The sequence below is a fragment of the Cygnus olor genome, chromosome 6 (genome assembly GCF_009769625.2).
Source record: "Cygnus olor isolate bCygOlo1 chromosome 6, bCygOlo1.pri.v2, whole genome shotgun sequence".
NCBI lineage: Eukaryota > Metazoa > Chordata > Aves > Anseriformes > Anatidae > Cygnus > Cygnus olor.
Genome location: NC_049174.1, coordinates 34,916,000 through 34,937,838, shown reverse-complemented (window position 1 = coordinate 34,937,838; position 21,839 = coordinate 34,916,000). Strand labels below are relative to the sequence as shown.

The 21,839-nt window shown below is 35.6% G+C and overlaps 1 protein-coding gene across 12 annotated transcripts in view; it reads left to right on the top strand.

The window, feature by feature from the left end:
* LRP1B (LDL receptor related protein 1B) overlaps window positions 1–21,839 on the top strand; it is a 684,970-nt gene that overhangs the window by 635,091 nt on the left and 28,040 nt on the right. For 11 of the 12 annotated variants that reach the window (XM_040561328.1, XM_040561327.1, XM_040561326.1 and 8 more), the window contains 5 exons: window positions 1,439–1,555; window positions 3,026–3,199; window positions 3,737–3,862; window positions 9,102–9,266; window positions 21,222–21,383. In XM_040561328.1, the coding sequence (XP_040417262.1) occupies window positions 1,439–1,555; window positions 3,026–3,199; window positions 3,737–3,862; window positions 9,102–9,266; window positions 21,222–21,383 (744 nt within the window). Of the gene's footprint in view, window positions 1–1,438; window positions 1,556–3,025; window positions 3,200–3,736; window positions 3,863–7,668; window positions 7,808–9,101; window positions 9,267–21,221; window positions 21,384–21,839 lie in introns of those variants that run through there. The other variant, XM_040561331.1, reaches the window with a different exon arrangement.

Here is a 21,839-nt window from a genome sequence, read left to right as displayed (position 1 = left end):
AAACACAATAATATATAGTCAATAATAAATTCAGTAAGTAGATTCTGATGATTAGGATTGAAAGAGATCATAATTTAGTTTATCAGAACTCTTGCTTATTTTTTGCCGAGCTTCTTTTATAAAACACTGTGAACATGCCAGATGCACAGATCTGTAAATATAGTTCTAAAAAAATATATTTTTTTTACTATGTGTTATCTCTGGTATTGTGAAGGAATCATTGAGGTGTTTGTTGGTTTTTTTTTTGATATTTAAGTATTCTTACTAAAATGCAAAAAAAAATAATAATTTTAAGCTGGAGACTGGGGACTATTTATAAAATATTCTCTCTTACAAGTACCTTATAACACCCAGAGTTAACACATTATGATGATATTTTACCAGAAATTATTCTCTTTAACTGTATGTCTGAATTCTAGTGTTTCTTTTAAAGACTTTTTTTTTTTAACAGTATTACAAATAGAAACATATTTCACTGATCTATGCATCACACATCCTCTACTTCCTCTCATCTATCTGTATCTGATTAATTTATGACCTTAAGATGAGAATTTTTGCTGTTATGTATAATTTCTTTTGATGTATTTTTTTCTGAATTACCTACTTACATAAATAGGAAGAAAAATACTTTTCCCCATTCTTATTAAAAATACACTATAACTTCAGAAGCTCTGAATTAAATTCTTTTATGGTTCAAATATTGTTACAGGTTGAAGCTTTTGACATGACTTAAAATGACATATTAATCATTTAAGCATCCCCTAGAGTAACATGGACTGCTCAATTTAACTATTTAGTTATTGCCTAGAGGCTGAGTAGTCACATCGTTTTCTGTCTTTTATTCTTGTTTGTACTCTCACTCTCTCACTTTTGCTCTCTTTCCATATATATGAGTGTAAACACATTTGTGGATATTGCTGTTTAATTCTTACAATACTTTCAACCTAATTTAATTAAAATAATCTTTCTTTTAGTTCTGTAATAATTACTATGTATGAAGTTTTGGTGGTAACAAATACATAGATATATATTTGTGGAAACAGTATAGATTCAGAATACAGCATCAAATGTGAATGCTTTAAAGTTCCTAACATGCAGTCACTCTAGTGCTATTGGTTAGAAATCTATTGACAAAATAGATTTTTTTTTGTTAATAGAGAAAACTACAGGATTAGATCCTACGTTTATATTCCCAACTGGTAGATGCCTACTTGCTGAGGTACTGACCTTGGATGCGTAAGTTTAAGAAAGTAAAAGAAACCAGTTGACTCAAGGAAGGTTTAAGCTGCAGATATTATATTTTATTCCTTGGTTTCCAAGCCTGTATTTTTGTTGTTATCCTTATCACTGGAATATGAATGATAGAAAACTGTATATTTAATAAAAAAAATTTCAACCTTTATATACTTGATTGAACTTTTTTTTTTTTTCTTTTTAGGTCTTGTAGTTGATCAGTTCAGTCAGCGTTTGTTCTGGGCTGATTTTGAATTATCTGTTATTGGAAGTGTTCTTTTTGATGGTTCTGATTCAGTTGTGTCCGTGAGCAGTAAACAAGGTATGAAGAGGATTTATGTAACATGATTTCTGTTTTATTGGGCAAAAATTTTACTATACTGAGAAACTATGTAAGAAAAAAAAATCACTGTTAAGAGCTAATGTTCATTGCTTTTTGTAGATAATACTTTAGATATTGTCTGAACAAATATGTATTTAAGTTTTTAAATAATCTGATAAAGTTACTTTAGGGAAACAAATACAGAATTATACGTGCAAATTTCCAAGACTGTTACCTAATAGTTAGCTTAGTTACTATTAAATACCACTGTGAGAAATATTTTTGTGGCCTCATTTGAATTTGCATTGCAACAGGAAGACCTTAACTGGTTAGAAATTGGAGCTTTCGGCATTGCATAGGAATTGTAAAGTTCATAGATCATAGAATCATAGAATATCTGAGTTGGAAGGGACCCACAAGGATCATCAAGTCCAACTCCTGGGTTGCCAAAGGACCACCCAAAAAATGAGACCATGTGTCTGAGAGCATTGTCTGAATGCTTCTTGAACTCTGGCAGGCTCAGTGCTGTGACGACTTCCTTGGGGAGCCTGTTCCATAGTCCAACCACTCTCTCAGTGAAGAACCTTTTCCCGATATCCATTCTGAATCCTCCCCTGTCACAGCTTCAAACCCTTCCCTTGGTCCTATCGCTGGTCACCAGAAAGAAGAGATCAGCGGCTGCCTTGCCACTCCCCCTCATGAGGAAGCTGTAGACTGTGATGAGATCTGACCAGAGTCAGTTTGGGAGAAAAAAAATTAATTTGGCTTTCCAGTCAGTTAACAATCACAGAATTCTACTAAAAGAATGTCAGTTGGGAAAGTTTATTTCAGAAGAAAAGAGATTCTGATCAAGCAAACTTTGCTTTTAAACAATTGCATGTTGGCTTTTCAATCATTTGATTATATATGTAACATTATTTTGTGAAATTTTAGTAGAAAGAACATTGAAGACTTCAAAAATTTGAAAGCCCACTGAGGAAAGCTTAGTTGGCAGTTGGTATTGGATTTTCATTGGGATGATATTACATCTGGTGCTAGAGAGCATTTTAACCACCGGTCTGGAATTCACCAGAGGCTTCTGGAAGATACTAGCTGCTAAATATGAGGAACTGGTAGAAGCTTTGCATTTTATTTTGCATTTATTTACCATAGTTATGAATTAAAATATGTGTAGTATAAAAGGTAGTCTTTCATCAGCTAGTCTTTCCTGTAGGGTTTTCCTGCTTCTCAATGTTCAACCATTTTCTGAGGTTGAAAGCTAATACAAAGCTACACATTTAGTTGCTCATAGTATGGAAAGAATTCTTTTTAAGAAGATTGCTTTTTAAAAGGCAATCTTTGTGGGTAAAAACTGCACACGCTGAATAATAATGCCTTTTAGCTTGTAATTACAATGCAATTTAAGTTATTATTAAAATTGTTTACTATTTGTATATGAATATATGTTTGTGTGTATTATTTTTATTTAAGGTTTACTGCATCCACATAGAATTGACATTTTTGAGGATTACATATATGGAGCAGGTCCTAAAAATGGTGCATTTAGAGTACACAAATTTGGCAAGAGCCTTGTAGAATACCTAAGTGTGGATGTTGATAAAGCAAAAAGTGCCTTGATTTTTCATCGCTACAAACAAATGGACTGTGAGTAAGCATAATTACTTAAAACTAAATATTTGGCAAGTTCACCTCAGAAAAATAAACCAAAACCTTAAAGTAACCATCAGCTGTAGAAATGTAAAACATATCTTGGTTGTACAAAGTGAAAATAGATTTAGTTATATTTCTTTATATAAGTTAAATTTACGTTTCGATGCCTTTTCTTTCATTTGAAGAGACATTGGACAAGTGCCTGCCTTGTGTACCCATACTGTGAATAGAATATAAAAAAATTAGAAGAGAGCTGAATACAAATGAGGGTTTTTACTGCATATTACCAATATGTTTCTTATTGATGGAGTAAATTCTATCATGGTCTGAATCAAGCACTGCCATTTGAGTGAGTGTTCACTGTCTTCAGGCTGTTGATATTCTAGAAACTGGAAGTGTATCAGAATTTTGTGATTATTTACTTCTTCCCAGTTCTGTAACACAGGATAATTCTATAACAAAAACAAACAAACAAAAACCACACTGCCACCACCAAAAATAAACTTTTAAATATTTTCTCTTCTGAAACAGTGCCTAATCCATGCTTGGATCTGACATGTGAATTCATCTGTTTACTCAACCCGTCTGGTGCATCATGTGCTTGTCCGGAAGGAAAATCATTGGTTAATGGAACATGCATTGATCAGAGCCTCTTAGGTAGGTATTGAAAACTGTGAGAAGCAGGGAATAAAGAAATGGTCAATGTTTTCATAGCAAGAGTTTAGCCTGTCTGTGAGTCAGAGTTTTGTTACTTTATGTTGTTCATCATAAGTATTACATATTTGAAATGGAAACTAAATATGAAAGAGCATAATGCCTGATTCAGAAAAATGTTTATATTCATCAAAATAAAAATGAGCTTTCCAGCTGATTTGATACAAAATTATATTTAAAAATGGATGTGTATACATTTTGACCAAAAGAGGTTTGAAAAGGTCAAAAGTGTTTTGGATTTCAAATTAAACTAGAGACATTCATGAGAAAAAAATAAAAGACCCTCAAGAAACAACTCTGCTTAGGCTGCAACAATGGTTAAAAGGCAGTAAGAGCAACATAGCAAATTATAATGAGTTTGAAGCAAAAGGAAAAGAAGAAAAAACAACAGAAATATTTTTATCTAAAATGACCTTTTTTTGGTAATATCTAATAATCTCTAAAATCAAAACAGAAGAAACTTAGACTTCATGGTGAAATAGCTACTGATTTCTTGCTCTCTATATATAATTTTTTTTTCCCCATAAAAGAAGAGTGTTAAGTGCTCTGAAATTATTCTACTGTATTTAAGGCCAAACCTAATGTAGTTATACAGCTGAAATGAATTCCTAACCAGCTTGGATTTTAAAAGGTTCTAGAAATCACAGGATAGGGTTTCTTTTGTGTTTGAGAAGTCAGTGATAGAAAGTATTAGTATACTATACAAGATCTGTAACTTTTAAGACAGATCTATTTAAATACCCTTTGTCGTCAGAGAGAATCCACAATTCCTGCCCCTCCAAGTATCAGCTCTTTGTTCATCTGAGATGGAAACATTTCTACCTGACTACTTTTGACTTGTCATCAGAAGCCAGAAATGCTTCAATAAAATTTATTTTTCTGATGACACAGTACAATCTAAAAATTATTTTCAATGACACATAGTTACTACTTAGCTGTCTAACCACTTTAGGGCTCTTGCTCTATTTCTTGTGACTATACCCCCCAAATCGACTCAAATTCTGGTTCATTGGATTGTTGTTGATTTTTAACCAATGAAAATTGAGGTAAGTCTTGAAATTCTGCATAATAGAATTGCCTTTCTGTAAGTCTTGATCCATTGAATTGATTTTTCTTCATAAGTACTATGTGAGGAATTCTAAAGTGGCTTTCTGTAAGACTGAATCCAGATTGCTCCAGACAGCTGTGTTGCCAACATTTCTTACAACGGATGAAAAAACAGTTTGGGGGTTTAATTTGGCATTCTCAAGCTAGAGTTATTGCAATATACATGTGTTGTATCATTCAGAATGGTCTGATAATAAAATGAAAGTGATTTCCTATGTGTTCTTAGATAAGCTTCCATCTCTCTTTTCCCAAGCAGATTATGACTGACAGAGCACAACTTTTTTTTTTTTTGTGTGTGTGATTTATTTCTTGACTGTAGCAAGCCCAACTTTTTCAACTTAGAAGCTACTCTTTAGATTTCATATTGGTAGAGTACCTCTTCATATTTCTGAGAGACCACTTAATTTGCATCCATCAGGTTCATTGTATCTAATTGCCTGTAGAACAGTGATGCTAAATATGTACCGAGAGGATGGAAATGTAGAGACTAGCACTGGAGGAAGACAGTGTATATCACAGCTGAATGAGTAAAAGTAATGGAACACTTCCAGGAGTTCAGTATTCTGGGGGTGAATATTTATCAGTTTTCATTTTAAGAAGGGAATATTTATGCTGTCTTGACTGGATGAAAAGCCAGAGAAAAAAATGTAAAGACTCAGATCTGACATTGCTTCTGAAGAGAGATGAAACATTAGTTTATCACGGTGTTCCCTTCAGCACATTTCTGGGAGGACTTGCCCACTGTGCAAGAGTGGAGGCAGACCAAGTGCTCTGGCTTAACGTAGAGGTTAATCCCTGTATACCTTCTTTTTCACCCACAAATTCTGCCTCAGGGAGCTGTACTAGCAAAAGCTATGGCAGTTCATATGCTAGCTTCTTGATTTCTGTCCTGCTTTCAGATTGTTTAGATACCAAATAGAACAGTGTAAAACACAGAAGTCTCCTTCTGGTTTGAAAAAATATTTGATTACAGAACTATTTTCTGTATTTATAGAAAGGTATACCATTAAGAGTGATATATCCCAGAACTGAAGAAAATGGGTTAAATTAAAGCAGGTGTTAGTTTCTTCTCACTGTGCATCCTTTTCTTAGCCCTTTCTCTTCCACCTAGGGTTGTAAACCAAATGGATTTTTTAAAGCAAAAAAAAAATCTGAAGGGAAATCAAGGTCTTTCATACAGCATTCAGACAAAATTCAGAAGTTAAAACTTGTTCCAAAAAATCTAATAGACATTAAGACTCTCATCTGGAGGGACAGGAAAATTTGCACAACCTTAGCATAACATTAGAACTCTGTACTTTCTCCTTAATAGGTGCATTCAGCTCAGGAAAGTATGAATTATGCACTTCTCTTTAGGATAGTCAAGAACAAATACTTTTGTGCTCCATGAGATGATTATTTTCCACTGTTGGAAGGGAAACTTCTTGTGCCAATGACTATCATTCATTAACCATGTGCCTCATCTCTCCATTTAGCTGGCTAGTCTGGAAATCAGTGGATATTTCAGAGGAAAAAAAAAAAAGCAAAAAGTAAGATACATTTTTCTCAAGAAAGAAAAGGTTGTTATAGAAATGCCAATGAAAGATGTGTATGTGTGTGTTTGGGGGAGAGGGATGGAACACACAAAAAATTGGACAAGTGAAGGAAAAAATATCAGTGAGATTCAGAATGCTTTGTATTGCTGCTTTTTCAGTGTTTCTTCTGTGTAAGATTTTACTTTCAGTTAGAGGAAAGAGGCAAAGAGCGTAAATAGGCCATAAGTTCATTAATTTTTCTGTCAAATAGTCATATCAGGAAGAAAAACATAAGAAAAACCACAAATCAAAGTTATTCTGATCTTTATTGAAGATGTATTAAGATTGATTAGACAAATCAAGGTAGCTGAAGAATAAGTAACCAGGCTAGAAGAAAATATATAAAATTACATGACCTGTAACCCTTTACATTTTTTCATGTTAGATAGATTCAGTAGCTAGACTGGAAGTACTATAACAAGTGAAATTATTTACTTCTGACATTTCAGAAGTGAAAAGAACAGCTGAGAGGTCTTTGAGTCCAAGTTCCTGCTAGCTCTGACTAGTATTGGATTGACTACAGATAGAAGTATTTCTGATTTATTTTACTTTGCTTTGTTCCAGAAGTAAATGCATATTACAGATGTTCTCAACTCTTTTCTCTTGAGGCCTTTATTCACTAATTCAAATTAAGAGTGTTCAGCTTTTTATAACAATTCTTCTGTGTTTCTCTCCTGTATTGTTTTTTTCTTCCTATTTTCTTCTATGGGGTCATTCTGCTCTTGTCTCGCACACAAAGGCATCTGATCCTCTTTTGTACTTGACTGATGTGAGTCAGCAAGAGTAATTTGGCTCTTGTATTTACTTTCAGACAACAAAACAGCAGCATTAAAAGCCCTATACTGTTAAAGTCTAACATAGTATCTTTAAACTGGATTATCCATTACATCTTTCAGTCCTAGTTTGTTGTTTATTTAAAAGTCCAAAATTGTTGTAGTTACTTTCCTTCATTTCATATTAGATTTGTATTTAAACTCTTGAATTCAAACTGTTGAATAGAGAACAAAATCAGTAGCAAATTTTAGTAATCTCATGATGGAAAATATAACAACTTTTATATTTTTCCAGGTTAACCATTGACCATTGCATAAAGTTTTAATGTATATTGCATTTAAAATGTCTAAGACGTGAATATCTACATTTTTGAAAGGCAGTTGGATTAGAAATCTTTACTGTGGGCAATTTTTGGTTCAGTATATTTTCCTGAAAATATGAAGGCATGTATTTCTCAGTGTGATTACAGTAACTTTGAAGTTTGTAGTTCATGTTTCATTCTTATAAATATGCATTATGATATTTTATTATTCTGATGAATTAATAATGTCTGTCATAATTGATTTTTTTTTCAAATTTTGCATCTTAACTCTGCAGAATTGGTCTAGAAGAGAACTATAACTGATGTTTTTAATGTGCAATCAGAATGGTTCATAAAAATGAGCACTTGTCTGTACTTTGGTGTTGCTCAGTATTTACTAAGCTCTGCTCTATAAACTCATGACTAATGATAAGTAAAACAGATAAGATAAGCAAAACAAAAATAGACCTTTTCTCCAATAAGTTATGCCACATTATCCATTTAAACAACTTCTATAATGAGTCACTGAAGAATGGTTCATGGAACATCAAAGGATTTAATGAACCACCTAAATAAAATACTGAGGCATCTTCAAACTTCCAAGTACAAAGTAGCTTCATTACAGTAGATAAATATATGTAGGGTAGATACCAAAAAATGAAGAACATATGGTATTTAGTATTGTCCCTGTAAACACCTGAAGTAATGTAGTGCCACTCAGTCCTCCACAAGAATTTTGAGGTTTGTTGTCTAGTTTCAGCTTAATTTGAAAAAAGTGCAATAATCAGGCAAGGAAATAATATATCTGAAAACACGGTTTAAGAGCAACAAGTTAGTATGCAAACATCAATTTATGAGGAGGATTTAAAGGTTGACTAGTTTCCTTTTAAATATTTTGGATAAAGTTTAGTTAAGAAGGGTGTTAATAGAGTGGAAGAGAGATTAAAAAAAAAAATCAAATAGGAAAAGGCAAGCCACATTACGCTGAGGTCACCAGAAGACAGGGAAGTTTTCTGAGATCCCGCAGATGAAACCAAAATTCATTTTTTCATTTCTTAAACTAAGAATGATAGCTTCAAACAAGAATTCATAATAACTGCTGTCCTCAGGAGGTCAGTTTTCCTGTCGCATCATTTGGATGAAGCACACCTAGCTGCCAAGCAGACGTGCCCATGCCGGTACCTTGGTATGATACCAGCCTCCAGCCCTGCTGTACAGCTCCCACTGCCTCTGGAGATCTTAACAGCCTTTCCAGTGGGGGCTCACGGTCTTCTAAGGGTGTCTTTTTTCTATGATAAGTGATATATATATATATATTTATCCACATTGACAGAGATCAGTAGGTCCATTTAAAATATGAACAGACTCTGTTTTGCCAGTCACATGAGAGGGAGTTGTTGAAAACAGTTGTGTGCTCTTGCTACAGATGATACCTGCAAACTAACCTGTGAAAATGGAGGAAAGTGCATTATAAATGAGAAGGGGGATCCACGATGTCACTGCTGGCCAAGTTACTCAGGAGAAAGGTGTGAAACCAATCATTGCTACAATTACTGCCAGAATGGAGGAACCTGTGGAGCCTCTCTCCTTGGTAAATATTTCTGAGCAGCTTTATATTATTATACCTACTGTAATTTAAATGTTTGAATATATGTCTAGCTTGTGATTTCTTAATCTTTGTAACTTCTTTCCTTTGTTTGTACTTACATTCTGTGACATATATCAGTATATACTATACATATACTTTATAATGAATAGTGCTTTCCTTTCATGTATCTCAGTGTTTTGGCAAAACTAAACAACATCCCACAAAAGCAAGCATGTAAGTATTCAGTGTAAAGACACATATTGAGGTGTGAAAAGGGAATTGTAAATTGTAAGGTCAAGTCAAATCACATCTGGAAAAGCCCCACACATCTTGTCCTCTCTCAATCTCAGTTCTCCTGCTAAAGACTTAGGTGCTACTGGGCATATATGTCAAGTTGTTTCTTTGAGCTACAAAGTGGTGTGACTTAAATTTTCCCAGTATCTTACTGGAATTCACAAAATAGGCATTTTCCTGATCTAATTCTCAAGAAGAATTGGTTGATCAGAATTCAAATCCTTTGTTTGCCTGAAGGAATTTGAAATCACATCTCTTATCTCAAGGGAGAGTATCCTAACTGTCAAAATGTGCATATTTGGGAATTGATCTGTGTCCCTAACATGTAGGCTGTTCTAGGTTGTATACTTCAATTAAACAGTTTGGGCTAGAAAGGGAAAGTGTGTTAAGAAATACTCTAAAATTTAGTAATTATGTGAGAAAGCAGAAGATGAATTCTATTTTCTGTTCCAAGGAACATTTAAATATTTTATTAAAAACAGGACAGCTGGAGGAGGAGTTTGATGTCTTGTCTCTTCTCAGAAGCCTGTCAGGTGCTGCAGTAGAATCATTTTCTCCTTTGTGTTGAAATGACCAACATTCTCGTTACTGAAAGGGAAGTACAGGCACCGGACTGTAGAAGAGGAGTTTGTGTCTGTTTAACACAAAGGGACCTCCCTGTAATGCAGAATTAATCTTAGTCTCTGTGATAGAGGGGGCTTACATCTTAATGCTTTCCTCAACATTCCTTACTAATTTAGCTTATTTAGTTTAGTAATTCAGTTTCACTTACTATACTGGCTTCTGTGGATCCTCTTCTGATTTACAGACATGTGGTAGCAAAAATCCAAGTGAATCCAAACCTGGTAATTTGTTGTATGTTAAACAAATGATTTTTCAGTTCTGAGTGTTTGAGGGCTAATAACGTTTTTCATCGTTAATATTACTAATAATGACTAAATATTAGAAAATAAGAATTACTTGCACAATCAACTTGAAGTTGATTAATTATACTTGAAACTGCTTCTAACTGCTAATGGAACTACTGACACAAATGATAAGCAGAGATTTGTATCAATTTAGTGAGATCAATACACGTTTAGTGAGGACATGCAAGTGAATGAAAGACAGTCATGGGTGATTTAAAAGATGCACAGAACTTCACTGTCATCTGAATAGAGGATGTTTACTCCCACATCTTTAAATGTCAGGCATTTAATTGATACTTTTATGGGGTTAAAAGGCTGTATATAACTAGTAACTTAGCTCCTATAGCACAGCTCAGTTCTGAATCCTGGACCTCGGGGTTTTATTTTTCTTTTTCTTTCGGCAGTTGGCAGTAGCCATAGGGCTCACTCACCTCCAGCAACTTGTTCTTTCTTTACCAGGCAGCTAGCAGTTTTTGTGCTCACACAGCTATGCTATAACCTGGATTTTGAATATTTTTTTTTCCTATTAAATCCAGCATCTGAAATCTCTCAGTCTTGCTGAAATAATTAGTGTAGTACGTTTGGTCACCAGTGAATAAATGAGAGATATGAGTGTATTATACAATATACTTGTGCTGAATTGTTAATCATGGTCCCATCTGCTACAGAGGGCCTGGAGATGCAGACATTGCCCTTATTTATTCTTGGTCTCAAACAGGATTACGTGCCTGTACCAAAAATGTATCAGGAGAGCCAGCTTGGATGTCACCACAGTCCACATTTCAATGTTCAGTTGCCTGATTTTGGGAATCTGAACCTTTAACTGCATCAGAAGTTTACTGTACCAAAATTAGCCAAAGCATGCCAAGCCTTTATTAGCTAAGGCCAGCACAGTACCATTCCTGCTCATTACTAATGGAGACCTGGCTATTAAAATTGCAGCTTCTATTTGTAAGCAAAAAGAGAGCATCTGACTCCTATGTCACAGAATCACAGAATTGTCTAGGTTGGAAGAGACCTCCAAGATCATCTAGTCCAACCTCTGTCCTAGCACTAACAAAACCTCCACTAAACCATATCACTAAGGACTACATCTAAACGTCTTTAAAGACCTCCAGGGATGGCGACTCAACCACCTCCCTGGGCAGCCCATTCCAATGCCTAACAACCCTTTCGGTAAAGAAGTTCTTCCTAATATCCAACCTAAACCTCCCCTGGCGCAACTTGAGCCCATTCCCCCTCGTCCTGTCACCAGGCACATGGGAGAATAGACCAACCCCCACCTCTCTACAGCCTCCTTTAAGGTACCTATAGAGAGCGATGAGGTCTCCCCTGAGCCTCCTCTTCTCCAGGCTAAACAACCCCAGCTCCCTCAGCCACTCCTCGTAAGACTTGTTCTCCAGACCCCACACCAGCTTTGTCGCCCTTCTCTGGACTCTCTCGAGTACCTCCATGTCCTTCTTGTAGCGAGGGGCCCAAAACTGAACACAGTACTCGAGGTGCGGCCTCACCAGAGCCGAGTACAGGGGGACAATCACCTCCTTAGACCTGCTGGCCACGCTGCTTCTTATACAAGCCAGGATGCTGTTGGCCTTCTTGGCCACCTGAGCACACTGCTGGCTCATATTCAGCTGCCTATCAACCAGTACTCCCAGGTCCTTCTCGGCCAGGCAGCTTTCCAACCACTCATCTCCCAGCCTGTAGCACTGCTCAGGGTTGTTGCGCCCCAGGTGCAGGACCCGGCACTTGGCCTTGTTGAACTTCATACAGTTGACCTCAGCCCATCCGTCCAGCCTATCCAGATCTTCCTGCAGCGCCTTCCTCCTTCCCTCGGGCAGATCGACACACGCACCTAACTTGGTGTCATCTGCAAACTTACTGAGGATGCACTCGATCCCCTCATCCAGGTCATCGATAAAGATATTAAAGAGGACCGGATTAAAGATGTCCTTACAATGTCAAAAGTTCTGATGACTCTTACTGGGCATACCTGCTTATAGGAGTAGTATTCTGCAGTGCTCTGTCCACTTTCCAAGTTTCATTGAGTTTTTAATAATCATATTTCAATTTAACCAGATTTCCCATATGCCATGTCCAATTCATGAGGGTAGCCATGCCTTGAAGCCTGTGCCATAACTTTCATGTGCTGGAGACATGGAAAAAAAGACCATATATCTTTCTAAATCAGTGACTCCATCCGGCATTCCAGATAAAATTTTCAAATTGATCCACATCTCATTTTCCTTGCATGCCTTGCCTTTGGACCCTGTAAATATTCTATTAGGAAGAAATCTCTATTTCTTATCAGACTGTATTTCTTATCTATATCAGACAATAAATTGTGTTTTCCTGAAACAAACTAACACGTCAGTGAGATGTCCCCATGTCCTCGTTTAATCTAATCCATGGTATAGTAAAGCCATTATATATCTTACAGAGCGAAGCTAAACTGGATGCCCCTAAGGGGCAAAACTGTAATTTATTAACTCAACAAAGCTTAATTCCTTAGGTGTTTTCCTTAGGTGTTCTTTTCAGCAACTGTTTCTTCTTTCCAGTTGGATATACCACTGTGCTGAACATGTTACTCGGTCACTGAATTCAGTCAGTGCACTTTTAGCTTCAAGGGTTGCACATACCATTCACATTTTGGACTGAGGGTGTGAAATCTGAAGCAGAGCAGCATTCATTTACTTCCGTCTCATCATCTCAGCATTCCAGGCAGAGCTGATCTGCCTTGTCAGGTTCATATGAGAGTCATTAGTGGACATACTGGTTTATCCTTGCATATTGCAACACATAGGAATACAAAGGTTCTTTATTACAGGAATTCCTCTGCTTTTCATTCATGGCTGTAGAACTCAAGAGTAGACATTATATTATGCCCAGATTTCCAATGATACATCCTACCAGGTTGACCTGTCCGCTAGGTAAAAGTATGGTACATACTGTTTTTGTTTGTGTGTGTAGAGAATTCTCTTGCAACTGGAAAGTATAAAATTTCTATTTTAAGTCAGCTCAGTATCATTTTAATTTTACTACTCAGTTCCTATCTGTGCATACCATGTTCCCAGCCAGTTCCTCCTAATGCAGCTTTTGATCCATTATACAATTGTCTCACCAAACTGTCCTGCTGACTGTTGCAATCAAATTTCACATATTTTCCCAATTTATTTTTTTTTTTGGGTTCAAAGTGATGCAGCATTTTTCTTTGGAAGTTGGAGCAGCCACGTGTGTGCTAGTGCCTATCTAGATCCTACCCGCAAAATATAAATGACCTGTGATAATTTCAGCTTGCTTTAATCTGTCTTTTGTAGAAGCTCTGATTGCTCTTATCGATTTTCTTATATTATCCAACTCAAATAGCCTCAATGGAGTCAATCTACAAGTGTTCTACACGCATGCCCTTTGGAAAGCTTAGGGACTGTGAGGAAATTTACAGGGCAGTGCTGCAGAGTGTGTGCCTCAGGGCTAGCACCAGTGTGAGCAGAGGCAGCTGTAGATGGCAATGGCAGACCATCAGCATGCTGAGCGGGAGTCAGGGTAGAGTACACAGGGACCACTTAGCAGCTCTATTTCCACCATTTCTCAGTTTGAAGGAGTCAGTTGCTGTCTATTATTTCTGCCACAATGGGCTTATGGAAGTGCCCCTGTGAATTTTGGGTTGCCGGAGACAAAATCTGGACTTCTTGATGTGGTGTTTGCTCATCCAAGCTGCCGTGGTGCATGCCTCCTGACTTGAGGGAAGATGGTTGGGGTGCATACTGCTGGTGTTTGCCCAGAAGCCTCACAGGGAAATGAGTTTCTGCAGGAGCCCAGCTGCTGCGAGGTTTCTATAGGACTTGGGAAGTTTCTTTGTTGTTGGAGTCTTGCTAGAAAACCAAGGTAGATACATCATGTAAACAGATCTTTCATCATTTTCCGATAAAAACGGAATGACACAGCATATAAAATACACTTCTGGCAAATGTGTGTGTTCTAGTGAATGTGTAAATTCTGCTCTCTTTCACTACCTAATATATAATAGGAATGTGATAACCAATTAAGTAAATTGCAGAGTATTACTCATTTTTTAAAACATGGTAGTGCTAAATCTTTGCTAGATGTGGTAAATTGTAGAACCTCATTATCTGCACACAAATGTTAATTTGTTAAACAAATCCCACTGGCAATTCAGGGATTATTCACTGTTGGTTTACTTACTGCTAAGCCTTTTCGCAAATTCCTATGTGAACATTATATAGCTAGAGATTGGGGCAGCTTTAATTAAAATTTATAAGTTTATGACAGTTGTATTGAACTACAAAAATTGAACAAAGAAAATGTCATCAGTTAATTAAAAGTACACATCTGAGACGTGTAATTAAAAGTTTGGATATAATAATGAACACTTTCCAATATACCAAATTAATGGGAATTTGGAAAAAAAAAAAGTTACCATAAAAATACACTTCCTTTTTACCTACAGTTAAAGGTAAAAATGTTGGATCAAAATTTTGTAAGTGTCTTGAACGCAATACCAAGATTTAACTAGTTCACAAAGTTAGATAAATAAATCTTTTTTACTATATTTATGGTAAAAAGGTTATATTTAACCACATAGAATCATGGTGTTTGTATGAAAACAAGTAACAATTTGTTATTTCCACTAAACAAAAATTGATTAAACATAAGTATATATGTATATATATAAAACAGTTGTTATTTTGTGTTCTGTTATGTAAACAAAACAAGATGGTTTGGGGACATGATGGTGCATACTGAAAACACTAGCAAAGTAAACAAGTTCTTTGATAATGTCTGGTCAGTCCCAGTAGTTCAAGCTGGGAAGCTTCCAAGGGGCATGCTGTCCTGGTTTTGGCTGGGACAGAGTTAATTTTCTTCATAGAGGCTCACACAATGCTGTGTTTCGGATTTTTGATGAAAATAGCATTGATAACACAGCGATGTTTCAGTAGCTGCCGAGCAGGGCTCACCCAGAGCCAAGAACTGCTCAGCTCCTCGGGCTGGGGGTGCCCCAGGGGCTGGGAGGGGACACAGCCAGCACAGCTGGCCCAGGCTGCCCAAAGGGACGTCCCTCAGCAATAACACTAGGAGAGTTGGCTGGGGTGGGGCTGCCTCCGCTCAGGATCTGGCTGGACATCGGTCAGAAGGCAGCGAGCAATTGTTTTGTATATTATTTTATCATTATTATTTCCTTTTCTTTCGTATTGTCTTCATCTCAACCCACTATGGGTAAAGGGTGGGCAGTGAGCAAAAAACTGTGTGGTGCTGAGCTGCCCACTGGCTTAAAGCACAACACGAGTACATCTTCTTGTAGCCAGGACAGGGGAAGGGGCAGGAAGGGTGCGTGGTTTACTGGGGGTCGAAGATGTCTGGTCTGGTGTGCAGCTGATCTAGGGGTCCCCAAAGAAGCCCCACAAACAACCTTGGAAAGAGCAGCCTTTGAAATTATAATAATACATTTTGGGATGGTTCTTTTCTCCTTTTCTTTCACAACATGGAGAGAATACATATCTATTGGGATTGATCCCAATCAGGTCAGCTACTAATTATGTACTGTAATACAGCTTCTCTCCAGTACTGTTGGTTCAGTAAAGCTAATTATGGTTCATCAGCATCAGAGAAATGAATTATTGTGATTCCCGCAAACTGCTGATAACTACTCTAGAGGACATGATATTACTTATAGTAGGCTGGTGTGCCACATTGTTTTAATAGTGACAGCAAGTAGAATATGCAAATTAAATAGATTGTGCGTATTCATACATAACGAATAGAATACAGATATTGCTGGTAGGGAATTTACCATTGACTGAAAGAAATAAATTACCTGTGTCTTGGTGCAGGCATTAATCTAGATGATCTAATTTTTTGAAAAAAAAAAAAAGAAAAAAGAAAAAAGCTTATAAAAATTGTGTTTGTTTTCCTAAAACAAAAGGCTGTACTTTCTTAAAAAAAAAAAAAAAAAAAAAGGCAGAATACCTTCTGTGATCATATCAAATGCAGAATATTTCTCTGTGGTCTAGGTAATAGCATGAATCAAAAGCGCTTGCCCTACAGCTTTGTTCATTACAAAATAAATTCAAATAGGATTTTTAGATATATGACTAGATACAAGAAATAAATCACCTGGATATTACAGGAACAATGCACTAAAATATTAATTAGCTAATTTTTAAGATAATTTGAAAAGCTGTTTTCTATTATATAGGAAATTGAAACAGGAGACTAGGGGTAAGTACAGCCTCTGTGCTAATTGAACATTTTAAGATTTTGGTCTCTGGCAGCTTCTTATAGATGATTTATTGTTGTTGTTTTTGTTTTGTTTTGTTTGGCAAGAAAGGGGGAAACTACATTTCATCTTCATGCCAAAAGTTTCACATGTTTTGGTCATGTCCTACTGCCAAAACCAACATTATATATCCCAGGGTCAGCATAAGGCATTGTTATTTAACTTGCTAAATTATTTGCAAAACTTTTGGAAAAAAAATCAGATTTTTTTTGTTTGTTAGTTTTTTTTATCAGTTTCACAGTTAAGATTAAAATTTCTGTATTTTTTTTTTTTTTTAAGAGAGAGGAGGCTATAGAGAGAATCTTCAGACAATAGTGACAAGTACATTGCTTACTCAAAGAAATGTCATTATAGTTTTTGCTATTTGTTTTACATGTCCTATCAGTCCTCCCTTAATGTATTATTTGGCTGCAATTCATTTGTGTAGAATTATTATTTATAATTACTTCAAATAGAAAATATGCACTGATATGGGGAGTTCATCCCTCATGCTACCACTTGCACATACATGTAGTGAAAAAATCAGTTTATCCAAGAATTGGGTTAGGAATAGTAAGTCACAAAGGTGCGTATTCACTGTAATGCATTGAGTGTGGAGAAATCCTAAACAAAAAGATGTGCTTCTTGTTTTCTAGGTATTATTATTACGGCTTTCAAATTAAAACATTTTCATGTGAGATGTTGAAAATATGTTGCTATTTTGTCCTCCTTGCCTACAAACAAGATTTTTCAACATAGATAGTCAAAACCAGATTTTTTCTTGGGATTAATATGCTAGGGGTCTAAACAGGATAGGTGCAGGCTAGGGTACTGATTTGTAATAGGTGCAGGAAAAGACAGTATTCTCATACAGTAAAACCATTTGAAGGTTGCACTGAAGAAAAAAAAAAACTCAAAACTGGGATTATTTTTTTATTCAGAATTTCTTTTTGCTTATTTTTTTTAATAAAATACACCAAAAGATGGCTATCTGAATTTGAAGAAGTCACCACTCCATAAGCCACTTATCTTATTAATATTTTTTTCTACTATGTAGTGAATATTTTTCCATACTGTGTTGTGAATATGTCTGTTGTGGCACAATTCAGGGATTAAGAGACGACTTTTACTTTTGTCCTTACATAGTTCTTAGTCCTGAAACTTCATAACGAGTGTAAATGCTTATATTCTCTGTGCATGAGATGCAATGGTTGTTAGTTAGGATATATGACATGTTGGTTAATGTAAGTATTTTCTTTGCAAGCATAAATCAATATTTGAATTCTGTGCTGTGAAAACTTGTGGCATTGTTTGTCTTTGTTTAATACTGTAGTTTTATTAAACTGTTCTTGGAACCACTTTATATCCAAAATAATTTATGAGAATAAGGCAGATGAAAATGTCATTATTATTATTACTATTATTTCAGATGCCAACAGTCTGTGTAAAATAGGCAATGAACTATTAACATTACTAAAAGTCATGTTAAATTCAGTGACAAAAATGGTGTTTAGGCTATACTGAATTAAATTTTCATATAACTCTCAGCAATTTGGCATATTTATAAGGCTACATTAGCAAAGAATATAATAATCTTTTCTACAGACTAGGAAAATATCATGGTCCATCAGTTTAAAAAATAGGGGAATATTAGTAATAAAAAACAATTTCGAACTTACGTTCTATCACTATTTTATTTGAAAGATGGATTCGGATGAAGGTTTATGTGAAAACCTCTGATTCGAGGGCAGAAATTTAAATATAAGTGTATACATGGGGAAAAACAAAGACTCTGTGCTAACATCTGAGTTCAACATCTTTGATTTAATGTTTAGATCACAGGGGACAGATATGAATAACCAGGCTGATGCATATTAAACTAGTTGGAGCTATTTTAAGTCAATGGGTTTGTTTCTGCTGTACTCATTAGAGGAAGAGACTAACTGATCTCATGGCCGTTAGGATGATTTGCAAAACACTTTAAATTAGTGTAGCTTAAAATAGAAAGTATAGAAAAGAATTACGTGAAGGGTTTGATGTAACAAAAGAGTAAGAAGTTAGGGAAGGAAAAATAAATAAATAAATTATTCTACATGCCTTAGAAAAAGTAGAAAAAATAATGGTACTTCACCTGCATCGAAAAATTCTTCCATGAATATGATACTAAATGATTATATGACGTTAAAACAAAGGCAGACTGGAAGAAAATGAGAATTGTGGAGTTTATGGCATATTTAGGTTAATCTGTATAACTTTAACTAGGCATCCAACTAAATAGAACAGAGACAAGAAAAAGAAGAGTCTCACATTGCAGAGTTTTAGCTGCAGAATCAGGAGCCAATGTGAATTTGATAGTTGTGGATACCTATACCGGAGATAGTATAAAAATTACTGAGGAAACAATGATTGAGGCCAAATACAGCAAGGAAGGGACCAAGTCAAAATGCTTCAGCAAATCAGGCAACAGTAAATATTTTCTGTTAGATTAATACAAAGGTGAGAAATAATTATGGAAAAGTAACCCTTAAATGCTAATTCCTTTGACTACTGAAGATGTTGGCTCTCCTGTACAATTTAAACCAAGTCTTTGGTCAGGCCCAAGTCAAGCATAGCTTCTCTTGTGTGCTCTCCAGCCCATGCCTCCATGAAGCAGGATTGTTTATATCTTAGAAGTTAGTTTCTGCGTCCTTCCCTGGTGTGGAGTTTTACAAATATAAATGCAGGGATAATTGGAGTCTTTCATCATTACTGCATTATCTGTCCTTCTCTGATCTCTTTCAGATTCCACAGCCTTGCCATTGTCTGGATTGGGCAGTCACTAAAAAAAATCCAATAATCAATTTTTTCCCTGTTTGTGCCTGCAATTCCAGTCTGAAGGGCTTCTGCATTGTAGAATGTATATACAGTGTGTATTATGTAGTTAACTGTAGTTAACTGTAACCCTAATACTTCTTTACATGTAGCCCTATTCCATGACGAGCAAAGATGTGATAAGGAGTAAATGCATACAAGTTTTACAACAGCCCATTAGTTGGTTTCCTTTTACAAATTTGCCATCGCCAATTATATTGATGTACCCATTCAAGACTGGACATTTCAATTCTCCCACCTTGTTTCTTAGAATTATTCAATATGTATAAATCATTCATGTTCCTGTGTTTGTTTTCGGTAGTCTACTTATTGGCGCGTTCCTTTTGTTCTGCCTGATACCTATTTACTGTTAGACTATTGCTAGCCTATCCATACTCCTTTGTGCAGATGTAGTGTCTCTGTGTCTTTGCCTGTTAGCTGTCACAGTCTTCATGGACCCAATTAAGATCTTGATTGTACTTGCAAGCAGGTTGGGTTCCTTATGATTCAAATGAAGTCTGTCCTGTCTGCACGTTTTATTCCAGAAGTGTCCTCAGGTTCTGATGAATCTGCATCTCTCCATACCAATTTTGGAAGCCAGGAAGGAGAAAAGTGTTAAACTTGGTCCATTTACCCTAACTTTAAGGAAACCCAAAATGCAGAATGATGAAAGCAAAGGGAAGGAAAGTGGAAAAAAAAATCATAAGAAATAAGCAACAATGAGACTAGATTATTAGGAAGTGAGAAGGGGACCAACTAGTTGGACACATTAAGTCATTTGACTTGAAGAGAAGATTATAAATGAGATATAGAAGCAAATTCAGGAGATGGAAAGACGTGTACATGATACAGAATGTAGTTTTAAAGAAGATAAGCCTTAAAAAATCACTGATAAGTGGAACAGTTTAATAAAACAGTGAAGTTGTAACAAAGCTATAAATCTCATGGACATTAGATTTAGATAAGGGGAAAAAATAGGAGAATTGAAACAGGTAAAAATCATAGGAGGAAAATGCATTAGGGTTTAAACACTTTTAAAACCCCTTAAAAATAAGCTACTGTAGACTAGTAGTTCATTCTGCACAAATATTCTTGCCTTCCCTACTTTTCAGACGTTGCATATTGGACCTTATGTACATCTTTGGTCTCATACAAGTCAACTCTTCTTAAGTTACAGTATTTATTATAGTAGAGAGGCAGGATAACAGAACAGCCACAGATATTTCTTTTAGTAAAAATGTTATGTAAAAGTGACTTACTAGCGTACTAGTAAATATTTGCGTATTCATATGATGTATACAAAACTTTGAACTTCTGAGAATAATGGACTGAACTCTGAGGAAACTGCAATGATGATTATACAAATATTATCTTCTGCAACTGAGTGGAATCCAGCCTGTCGGGATGTTTTTAAGAGCTTAGTCATATCTAAAATTCCTACCTAAGACAGTCTGTCAAAATAATTCCCAAATAAATAGCCAGTGACCAACCATACATGCACAAGTATAACTTGAAAAAGTTGGGCTCATACATTAAAGCTTGCTAATGTTATGAAAAATATATCTTTAATGTAGTGATTATTATTTTAATTTATATTTATTTCTATCATAAAGTAGTCTTATTTGTTTTGAACAGGGAGGCCTACCTGCAACTGTGCACTAGGTTTTACAGGACCAAACTGCAATCAGACAGTCTGCCATCATTTTTGCCAAAATGGAGGAACCTGCAGCGTCACTGCTGGAAATCAACCCTTTTGCAGCTGCTTGCCTGAGTATACAGGAGACAGATGTCAGTACTGTAAGTAATCTTCACACGCTAGTAAACCTGGATTTATAACAGAAGTTCTACAGAATGGAAGTTTAACATGAATTGACTTATTTATCTGTGGCACGCATTGATAAACTTAGCTCCAAAATTATTCTTTCTCCTAAGAAAATGGGATCTGGTGTGTCAAAGTGATCTTTGAACATGCTTCCACAATATCCATCTACTCATATAGGAGGAAAAAGAACTTTTTCAGAAGTGATTAATTTTGGTATTTCCATGAAGAAACACCTAAAATGGAGCTGTCCCAGACATCTTTCTTCATAAATAGTAATAATATCACTGAATTAAAATTTTCTACGTAAAGTTCTTATATTTGTTATTTTTTGCTGGTGGAATTCCTAAAATAATAATAATAATAATGACATAGTTGGTTAAAGTAAAGATTTTTCTGCTATCCTTTATCTTCACAAATAGCCAACACTCTTT